The following is an 11,250-nucleotide window of genomic DNA, read 5'->3' as shown; positions in this document are numbered from 1 at the left end:
GCTCGCAATCCAAGAAAGTGGCACAGAGGGCACACTCTGAAGTTAAAATCTTCTTAAGCCTGTAAGTAAGATCTGAGCCTGAAGACCTAAGTGGTCTCTGCACAGCTCCCCAGCCCCATCAAGAATGCTACACTATCCAGAGCTCCACAGTGGCCACCTGCATCAACATCAGGAGAGGGGACGTGAAGAACAAATACCCTGAAAACCGTGAGAACCCGAATAGGCACCAGTTGAGACCTGTGGCCTCTAGAAGCCTCATTACCACACCCAGCACAGGTGCCTCTGTCCGAGCAGGCCAAACAAAGGCAAACAGTGACAGTCTTTGGCTGTGCTAGGTCAAGGATCACAGGCCTGCGGTAGATACATCAGAACCTCTCTCCCTTCTTTTACCCTCTTCTGGGCCCAAGAGGAATTCAGATACATATGCTGCTCCTGAGCCCTGCGCACTGAAAGGTGAGAAATGTCTGCCTTCGTCAGCAGGAAGAATTCACCAAGGAAGGATGGTCCTCCTGAGCCCGACCAGGCTTGGTCTTGTCAAGTGGACCCTACACATCTGACCGTTCTGCTCACAGGGAACACCCCCTCTTTGCTGTTTATTACTGAAATCTTCTCTGTAGTGGATGCACTATGGCTCCCAAATAAATGCTGTAAGATGCAAACGGCAAAGAAGGGCAGTACAGGCTCGACAAGAAGCGTCTCACGTCCACGATCCAAGGAGAATGAGCTGAAAGGTGGGGAGGAGGGGTCAACGGGAGGCGGCACCAGCTGCCAGAGTGCTCGGTCTCCTTCCAGCCCTCACACCTGGGAGATGCTGTTGGCCAGGCGGAACGACACTCGTTTTGCTCTTTCATTCTCCTGAAAGAAAAAAAAAAAATTAGAATCAGAATGCCCAAATGTAGGGTTCATTAGTGTGAAAAGTCCAGAATGGGATTCCCCAGGGCCAAAGTGTTTTATTCCACCCCAGGGATGCAACTTCAAAACTCACTGAAGCCACCAAGCACTGTGTGCCAAGTGTCACAGGTAATGGGGGTGGCTAGTGGGACCCTGGCACACAGAGGGCAGGCAGTACGTGTCAGTGGAATGAAACAGCATGGAACTGACGTTTCAGGTCAGGTCTGCACGAGTGAGACCAGACAGAAGGTCAGAGGAGATCTCTTTCCCACAAGCAACACCTCTCCTTCCTTCTCTACATCAAGGGGCTAAGAAGACTCTCCCTTTCTCTCAACCCAAGTGGAGATCAGGATTGAGACCAGGGCATCACAGTGTGGAATCACCAGCAGGAGTCAGGAGACCTGGTCCTGTTGCAAATTTTCGGGGTGACCCAGGCAGATACATCCACCTCTCTGAGTTCCGAGCCTCAGGGGTCACTGGAGTTGAAGAGCCCCACACTCCCTTGCCTTCCACTTAGGCTGAGGGGTGGGAAGTGAGGGCTCCTTGTCCCTACTCTCTTGTGCCACCTGAGCTGAAAAGCCTCACTTCAGGTTACCCTGTACCTGCTGCAGGGGTGCCCTCCACCTGCCTAATCACCCACTTACCCACCCGCCTGCCAGCTGGCAGCAGCTTCTTACCATATGTCGCCGCCGCCTCTTGGGTTGGATGCCCTCCTGCATGTAGTGGGGCCACGGAAAGCCCTGGGGAGTGGAATACCCACTCTCACTAGACACCTCCTCAGAGTCTGAGTCCTCCTGCTGTGGCTGAGCAAACCGTTTCTCAGGGTAGATCTCCTTCAACCAGCCCTCAAAGAACACTTCCAGGCAGCGGCCTGCCTCTGCAACTTCAGAGTCGGGCTGAAGGGGGAGGAGAGCAGTGATTATCTGGCCCTGATCCACCAGCCCATCCCTTCCAGGCCGCTCAAGAGCTGTACAAAGAGCACAAAGCCTGGCTGGGTCTCCTGGATGGCTCAAACTCTACATTTTCTCAGGACCCAGGATAATCCGTTTAGCATCATCAGTTCTCCAAGTAGAAGTGACCCTGACAGTTACCCACAGATAGCGAGTCACTAACAACCCCCATCTTCCTCCTGAGTTCATGCTGAGGCCCAAATGTGGGAGAGAGTTTATACACAGTCACTACAGTAGGCCCCCGAAGGTCTGCTCCCAGGACCTCATGGCAGCCCAGGCCCAAACCAGACACCCCTATCCAGCCATGACAGTCCTGGGGGTCACTGGAAATAGAGAAGAGGGAAAACAGGGAAGACGTACGTAATTGAACTTAGCACAGTTCCAGAACATGAGGCGGACGTCTGATACCACCTCCTCCGGGGTGGTGTAGTGAGCTGGGTCCTTCTTTTGCAGCTTCCTCCGGATGATCGACAGGTCCATGGGCCTCTTAATAATCTGGTAGTAATGTCGGGCCTTGGGGGAGGAGAGGAGGGGAAGCAAATAGGAAGAGAGAAGTGGAGGAGAAAAGTGAAGGAAAAGAAGGAAGAAGAGATAGAGAATGAGTTGGAGTAGAAGTAAAAGAACACAAGGAAGAGAAAGGCAGCAGGAAGCAACAGGTGGAGGGAAGAGAGAAAGGGAAAGGAGGAGTGGTTTACATGTCAAGCAGGTCTGACACAACAGCAGCTGTGGGGGGCTGTGGTGGCCAGGCCCCCAGGTCCCGAGATCATGCACAATTACCCCTACTTCCAGCGGCCACGCTCCGAGCCCACCCCGGGCCCCACCGCAATCCGCTCGAGGCCCAGGCCTTCTGCAGAACCAGTGAGGGCTTCCTTACCAGCGGGCTGACAGGTTCATGGAAGGGCAGGCTGAGGCTATTGCAGCACAAGGAAAGCACCAGCTTCTCACACTTCTGCGGAAACCAGAATGGGCAGCCGTGTCAGTCTGCTCTGGCCCCCCACCTCAGTAGGAATTAACCATGGTGACCCCGATGGCTTTGGCCCACAGGGTACGAGCCGCCAGCCATACCAGGGCACAGTTCAGACTCCCAGGCCAGAGGAAGACAGCTGGCAGAAGAAAAATCATAGCGAACCCCCAGGGGCCAATGTCCAGGCATAGCCCAAAAGAGAGGTACCAGAGAGGCTTCTCATCCCCTCAGAAAAGTCTCAGCCCCCATAGGCACAGGCAGGCTACCCCAGGCGGGAACCTTGTTCCCAGAGACCCCTCCCTACCTTCTGGTCATATATGCTCAGGCCAGGAGGGGCCCGCACTCCAGGCTGGCTAAAGCGGGCATTCTCACAATCATATTCCATCTCAGGCTGGGTCAGGCTGCGGCACAAAGTACACACCCAGTCTCCCCTGCAGAGGCAAGTGAGGCCACGTGAGGCCTCAGCATATGTCCACAGCCCCCTCCCTTGTCCCTCTACCCCGAGACAGGATTGGAGTGGGGGTGGCATGAGAAACTAAGTCCCCAGCCCTACAGAGAATGGCTTCTTAGCAATGGGCTTGAAAGAAACTCAGTTAACTCAGGATTAGTGAATCCAGAAAAACAGGAGTTAGCAAGGGGCTGGGAGAGATGTCAAGGGATATATCTGTACAAGAGGAAGCTGGGAACAGAGGAGGAAGCTGGGAGCAGAGAAGGGAAGCATCCGCCTGTCTGTGTGCAGAAGGAGCACAGAGAGAGCCACTGAGTCACAGACCTGCAGTTTATGCAGGCCAGAGAGGGGAGGAAGTCCCCCAGAGAAAGCCCTGTGGGCTGGCCTGGAATAACCTCCCTTGGAAGATCACTGTGCCATCCAGGTCAGGGCCCGGGTTGCATGACTCACCCTGGGAAGCTGAGCAGGGCTGGCAAGTGGCAGGAAAGGTGGTACACTTTGGGGCAGCGGTCACAGCACAGCAGCTCCCCCCCGTTGAGGCAGACAGCACAGAAATCCTCATTCTCTATGGGTACTGGGGGCCCCTTCTTGGCTCCAGGGGTTCGAGGGATGAGCCTGTGTTCTTCAGGAGATGTACTCTCCACCTCTGGGGGCTGCTGCCCAGCCAGAGATGTGACAGTGACCTTTCTTCCCCCCAGATTTGGGGCCTGGATGGCATCAGGCAAGTGGTCCTGGCTGACCTTGGGGAAGAAGTGAGTCTGAGCGGTCAGAGCGAGGTACCACGTTGTTGAGGGAGGGACAGGAAAAATGACAAGCCCTGGGCACCAACTTATTTCAGGACCCCAAACCAGCCAGCCCTAGGAACACCAGGACAGCTCAGTCCTAGTGTGCCCCTCACAGACCCCAGGCAGCAGGGGACAAGGTATGGCCAAGCAGCAGCCCCATTCCGAGACTTGGAACAAGGCTGGAGCCAGGATTCTGCCAGGAGCAGAGAGGAAAGAGAGGCTCCTGGACTGGGCCAAGTTTCAAGGAGAAGGCAGAGAAAAGCAGTACCTTAATGGACATGCTGGAGGACTCAGCACCACATTCAATGATCAGCAGGAAGCTCCCATCCTGATCATTCTTCTGTGGCTTCAGCTTGAACACCGGCATCTCACCCGAGGAGGCAGCACAGATCTTGAGCCGCTCCAGGCGCACGTAGGGAATCTTGGGCTCATTACTGAAGGGTCTAGGGCAAGAACCACATCCCTGGGTCTCGGACGGGCCACATCCCTCTGGCCCGACTGCTAAGTCAAGCTCATCCACAATCCCACAACTGAACTTCTCAGGAGCTCCTCAGTCCAACCCTCCACAGGCCCCTGTTTCAGCCCACCACCTGGTCAGGTCCCATTGGCCCCTGGGAGTCCTCTGATCAAAGGGGGACCCCCGTAGAGGGGGAACTGTGCCCAGAGTGCCTGCTTCACAGTACTGGAGTCAAGACATCCTCCCACAACCATCCCAGACACACAACCACACACCCACTCCAGGGTCTGAGGGCTGAAGAAGACAGAGGCAGGCAAGCTCCAGATTAAGTCATCAAGGAGGCTCAATTCCTGTGCCAGTCTCCCAGGACGTGAAGTGGGATGGTGGGAGAAGGATGTTGGGCCAAGGGTCTGTTACCTGATACTCTGGTTCCCTTTTGTGTTCAGCCCAAGGGCTCCTTGTTCAAAATTCTCATACTCTAAGACAAAAGACAAATTCATAATACATTTATGATAACACAACCTGTCACCCACACCTTCTTTTCTTATCCGCTACTCATACTGCGGTCACACGCCTGTCATACCGTCATTACTCACACTGTAATCACTCATCATGGTGACAATCCTACCCAGCTCCCTTCCTGAGGGGGGAAGAAGGCTACTTTCTTTTTCAAAGATAACACAGGTAAGACTCAGAGGCTACCTAGGAGTGAGTGTTGGGTTAGGTGCTGAGGAGCCAGCATCTCACCTTCAAAATGAGCTCAGAAGTTACTCGTTCCCCATGTATATACTGGTGTCACCTGCTCTTAGGAGTCATTCTGTGCAGCCCCTTCCTTATCAGCCAAGTGCTGGGATTTCAGCACAGCCTGAGAATCCAGCTCACCTTCCAGGGGCAAGAGGCTCCCAGGAGCCCTCCCCAGAGAAGTGCAACCGGCGCAGATGGGCAGGGGGCAGTGGGGAGAGAGGAGGACTCTAGCATGTACTGGGCGCCCACTCAGCCCCAGGCGCTGGCCGAGGCGCCTTCCACGGACAAGCAGGGTTCAAAATATTTAATTGCTTAAAATTCAGGGTTGCATTATTGTGCAGTTAGGAAGAGCCAATATGAGGGGACAAGGAGAAAAATTTCTTCATCTATTAAATTCGTAGGTAACATTGATCGTTACAAACTACCCATGCCTCATACACTGAACTAAGAAGGCCCCCAGCACTCACTAGGCAGTTGCTATCTAACTTTCCAGCCAGCCCTCACCTTCCCTGGAAGGAAGGTGCCTTGGCCTAGCCCCATTTGAGAATGCGTGTGGGGAGCTGAGAAGACAATCAGAGCCAAGTCCAACCAGTCCAAATTCCCTTTTCTGTGAGACAAAAATCCACATCGAGGCCAGGTGCAAGGCAAATTCTTGTTACTGCAGAATAAGTCATCAAATGATTTCACTGTAGGTATTTTTCCCAGAAGCCTATGAAGTAGCTATGATTAGCTCCATTTACACGGGAGAAAACTACGTCAGAAATGTTAGGTATCTTGCACACATATCAACATAAAGAGAGAGCGGGTCAGCTAACCCAGAGTCAGATGTGTTCTTGTCCCTAAGATGTTGTGCCAAGCCCAGCCCTTCTGAGGTGGTGTTCTTCCTGTGTCCCCCTTCCTATAACCCAGATCCCCAAACTTCTGCCTGGGGAATTTTACAAGGAGGTTAATTCCTGGCCACAGAGAGGGAAAGAGAACAGGCATCAAAAGGTCAGTTCTGGACAGAGAAGTGAGGTTAGCCTGAGAGAAAGACACTGTTCCCTCAGTCTCAGATGGCTCTGCTGACCTTTTCACCTGCGGTGCTGAGTCCACCTGCTCAAGCGTGTAGTCAGCATGAAGGGCAAGCTGCTGAGTCTCACCTTTTGGGCTCCGGTACTGCTGCAGGGCCACAGATGTGTTGACCACTGGCACCAGTGTGGGTTTTTTCACAGAGAGGTTAATTGGCTCCTCCAGGTCTGAGGGGATAGACAAGTCCTTGGAAGCATCCAGAGCAGCGGCTGTAGGGCCTTGTCCCAGAGAGTCAGTGAAGCGGGTAGAATCCTCACTTTCCATCTTTCAAAAGTGAAAGGCCAACAAGAATCAAAGAAATCAGACATTTTCCCTATCGGTGGTCACAGAGCTGTTAAGCCAAGGCCAGAATGAGGCCTCAGGGGCCACCCTTTTGCACAGAGTTAAGCAGAGGACGTTAAATGGCATTTCCCCAAGACCTACCTTACACAAGGCATTCCCCAGGGAGGGGTCAGTTCCATCCCCAGGGCACAGGCCCCCTGCAGTTCGGCCAGAACCGGGACTGCAGCCGGACCCGGTCTCCGGCTGCATGTCAGAAGCTGGAAGCACACTTTGCAGAGGACAGGTTGCCAGGCTTGGCACAGTGTGGGTGGGACCAGACATCAGGTTGGGTCCAGCCTGAGAGTGATCACTTGCCAGGCTTGCGATGGCTGGGGAGGGATCACTCATTAGGCTGGGCATGGACTGGGGTGGGCCACGCACAAGGCTGGGCATGGCTGGCAGGTGACTGGCTGTCAGGCTGGGCACAGCCTGGTTTTGACCACTCGCTAGGCTGGACATGGTTGGTGGGGGGCCACTCAGCAGGCTTGGTACCACTTGGGGCATCACTTGGGGTGGGGCAGCTGTCAGGCTGCTTGTGCTCTGCATCTGTGGCTCAAGGGTCCTTGCCAGCCTGGTAGATGACAGCTCCATCTCCAATGTGTTGGAAAAGCCCATGATGCTCAGAGAAGTGGAGTGCTACAGGAGCAAAGACAGGGGAGAGTCCGGCTGTTAGCTAGGAATGATGGGAGGGAAAGGAGGGAGGCAGCCCGTAAGAGTCCCATGCTCAGATTTCACTCTGCCTCAGAGTCTAGTAGCTTCAGGGAACTCAAGGCAGACCATGAAGTCCTATTCCCATTCCCCTACACCATGGAGGTTGCTGGGCTATGACCCAGAGAGGTGGGCACAGCTGAGGACACTAGTGTGCATGCGTGTGTGTGTGTGTGTGTGTGTGTGAGACACAGACTGACAGAGAGAGGGAGAGAGACAGCCTACCACTTGACCTGAGGGTGGTACAAACTCACACACACACACACTATCAGCCACATCCCTCACCCCCCTCTAGTACCTAAGCAAAGAGTCAGACTGTAGGAATACCTTCCCACATCACATGTCCCCCTGACTAAGCCACCAGTGGCCTCCCCTCCCTTCTGGGAGTCCTACAGGATACTTTCTGCTACATAAGAATGGGAGGAACTTCAGAAGGCTCAACCCTGATCTGCTGCAGACATTCTCTGAGATAATGCCAAGGCTTGGGGAGCCCCTGTGGGTCCTGGGGAACGTCAACCCCACAGCCTTCTCACAGGCTTGTTCAGATCAACTCCAGCACCGCCAGCATTAGACTGAAGACTCTGACCAAGAGATGTGAAGGTCTTTTCTAGCCCTACTACACCTGCCAAAGCCATTCTAAACCAGAGGCAGAGAACATCAGAGCAACTAAAATCTTAATATGGACAACTTGGACAATTAATGGATGTGGCAATAATATCCCAACCCCCATAATTCTTTGCTCAGTTCTAACCACTTGGTGACCTAGGCAGAAGAAAGACATACAGATTACTATACTGAACCCATTGCAGTTTTTCAGGTTGGAGAAACAGACAGAGGGCAAGTGGTGGGAAGACTGGTAAAAAGTGCAACCTTCAGTAATTTCTGTTTAATACCCAAGCCTTTTTTAAGACAAAAGACATAACCATTTGACACCTTTTGAAAATAAAAGGGGAAACAAGGAGCAAATATCTCAAAGCTTCCAAGTCAGTATCTTAAACCTATCCTTCTTTTCCCTCTGAGTAAGACATTCAGATTTCCATAGGAAAAGAAATACTTCAAATACCCTCTCAAGTTTCCATATTATATTAGTAAAGCTAATCAACAAAGACTGTCCTCGCCTCAGTGAATGTCACCCTAGTTACCCAGTTCTTTGAGTTGGCTCCTAGGAGGGAGGCATCAGTGGGCACCCCTCCACCCTCACCCAAGCTAACACCAAACCTCAACTCCACCACTTGAACACCTCTCAGCTCTTCCCACTCTTCCTCTCTCTGCTGCTGGTGCCTGAGCCCGGGTTACACTTCATATATTCCCAGACTACAATAGTAGCCTCTGCAGTGGAGAAATACTTTGACAGCACAAATCTGACCACATCAGCGCTCTGCATAAAACCATGCTGCTCCCCACTGTGAAAATCCCTAACAAAGGTCCCAAGGCCTTGATGCTCTGGTCTCTGTCCATCTCTGCAGCCAGAGTTCATATAGTGGCCCTCTCCTCAGTCTTTGAGCTCCAGTCGCTCAGACAATTTTTTTAGGTCCAGAATCATGACATCCTCTCCCTTACCCACTTCAGACAGACTGCTTCCTCTGGAACATTCTCCTAGCCCTGCCCCTGTTCCACTTGCCTTCTGAATTCAGCTCACCTGTGAATTTTCACTCCCCTCTTTTACATTCTCATAACTCCTGTACGTCAGTCTCATAGCACAATCTGTGATACCATTTGCTTAATACATATGTCCTCTACCAAACTGTAAACTCCATTAGAGTATGTGTGTGTACAGTTACTCAGTTGTGTCTGACTCTGTGATCCCATGGACTGTAGCCCTCCAGGCTCCTCTGACCATGGAATTTTCCAGGCAAGAATACTGGAGTGGGTTGCCATTTCCTCCTCCAGGGAATCTTCCTGACCCAGGGATGGAACCCTCAACTCTTGTGTCTCCTGCATTGGCAGGCAGGTGGATTCTTTACCAACTGCACCACCTGGGAAGCCCCACCCCATTAGAGTATGGATTTTTTTCTGTTTTGCTTGTCCAGTGTTTTCCTAGACCCAAGAGCAGTGCCTGGCTGAACAAATGAATAAATGAGCTATTCACAATTTTTTTAAAACAATAATGCATGATTGTTTATTCTACAAATTGCATGCCCAATGAATAGAAGCTTAGTTCTACTAACAACTAAGTCTACGAGTTTCTCTAAAACAATGCCCATTTTTATGTAGCTAAAATTTATTCAGAATTTATTATATACAATGCAATTTGCTAAGTGTTTTATATATATTTCCTCATTTAATTCTCACAGCAAGCGTTAAAGGGTTGTGAAGTTTAAAAGAAATAATCCATGTAAACATTTAGAGCAATGTCTGGCAGTGGGTACTCAACAAACCCTAGCTGCTGCTGTTGCTATTACTGTTAATGTTATTATTGTTGTGGCCCTAATTTTATAATTGAGAAAAATGAAGCTCAGAGAGGCATCTGAGGCTTTTTATGTAATTGAAAACATAGTTTTATAAATCTCAATTTCTATTTGTGTTCACATATAGAAATACAATTGCTGTTTATATATTGAACTTGTACCCAGCGATCTAACTAAAGTCACATTGAGATCTTCTGTGCATACAAATCATGTTGTCTATGACTAGTAAGTTTTATTTTCTCCTTTTGCTTACATTTGTTTCTCTTGCCTTACTCCACTAGTTAAGACCTCCAGTATGAAGCTGAATAGAGGTAGTGACAGTAGCCATCTTACATTCCTAATCTCAGGGGGATCCATTCACTATTCGCCAGTATGATATTTGTCATAGGATTCTTATGGCTTTAGAATCCAGCTCTCTGGCACTGAAGCCAGGCTTCTTTCTGGCCGGCCTGCCTCTGCCCTTCTCTCTGCTCACCCTCTTCCCTGATCTCTCCCACACTCTGTTCTTCCATCTCTTCATCTTTCCATCACCTGCCCTTTGTCTCTTGATTTTCTTTTCTCTTTTCTTCTCCCTCAACCCTTTTTCCTTATTACTTGTTTAACTGCTTTAGTAAAGCTTATAATTCCTATTCTTAATTTTCAGTTTTAAAAGCAGATGAGCTAAATACCCTTCGTTTCTCTACAGAAAAGTTTACTTTTAATGTGTTTCTTCATAGTTCAATGGTCTTCAATAAAAAGGCTTCAATTTGCTGTATAGTCTAAGTCCCAAGATCAGAAAGGTGAGGAGGAGGAGGGATGCAGGGAATGCTCAAACGAAATGGGATAAACTAGGCATAGAGCCCAGCATAAGGGACTGAGGCCAGAGGCCAAGGGCTATCTCAAACATACCCAGGCCCGCATCCCTGGGTGTCCCCTTGTTGTCCTGGTTATGCACTCATACAGCTCTCTGATATTCTGTATTTTCTTGTCTTTGGATAAGAATATCCAACGATCATTGTATTTCCTTTTATACACAATTGTCTAATCCTTTGAGCTGGATACTTTGACTGTCTCCCTATTTGACATGTATATTTAATGCAGTCATCTCATCTACCAATGACACAGATAACTTAGTGAAATCCTTGGGGCCAAGCCTCAAGAGCACCAAAATCCATCTGGAACCATTCCAGGTCCCAGATGGTCAGGGGCTGTATGCCCTAAGATATACACGAGATTAAATTCCCAAAGACAAAACCTTCCAGATTAGTAGAGACCACATTTGTAGGATTCAATTCCCCTTATTACATACCATGAAATGTGAGTTAATATAATGATAAAGGAGAGAGAGCATGCTGCTTGAGCTATGGAAGAATTGTGGAAACTCTGTTGTGGTTTATTTTGAGCTGGGCCTGCTGGACTTGCTCCCACAACACCTAGCAGACAGCATGAGGTTAGTAACTTGTCCTGATACGGAAAACAACACTGATCTCTTTCCTGTTCATATCTATAACCAATCTCAAGAAGGCC

The 11,250-nt window shown here is 50.3% G+C and overlaps 1 protein-coding gene across 1 annotated transcript in view; it reads right to left on the bottom strand.

Moving 5' to 3' along the window:
- Positions 1–560: 560 nt before the first annotated feature.
- Positions 561–11,250, bottom strand: part of TRIM66 (tripartite motif containing 66) — a 31,069-nt gene continuing 20,379 nt past the window's right edge. Inside the window, 10 exon segments of the mRNA XM_055547274.1 lie at positions 561–855; positions 1,569–1,787; positions 2,202–2,354; positions 2,716–2,790; positions 3,110–3,236; positions 3,704–3,993; positions 4,307–4,481; positions 4,913–4,973; positions 6,379–6,571; positions 6,731–7,264. Coding sequence (XP_055403249.1) covers positions 796–855; positions 1,569–1,787; positions 2,202–2,354; positions 2,716–2,790; positions 3,110–3,236; positions 3,704–3,993; positions 4,307–4,481; positions 4,913–4,973; positions 6,379–6,571; positions 6,731–7,264 — 1,887 coding nt within the window. The 3' untranslated portion in view covers positions 561–795.

The sequence above is a fragment of the Bubalus kerabau genome, chromosome 15 (genome assembly GCF_029407905.1).
Source record: "Bubalus kerabau isolate K-KA32 ecotype Philippines breed swamp buffalo chromosome 15, PCC_UOA_SB_1v2, whole genome shotgun sequence".
Classification (NCBI taxonomy): Eukaryota; Metazoa; Chordata; class Mammalia; order Artiodactyla; family Bovidae; genus Bubalus; species Bubalus kerabau.
The sequence above is the reverse complement of the archived record's forward strand: the minus strand, read 5'-3'. Positions and strand labels throughout refer to the sequence as shown.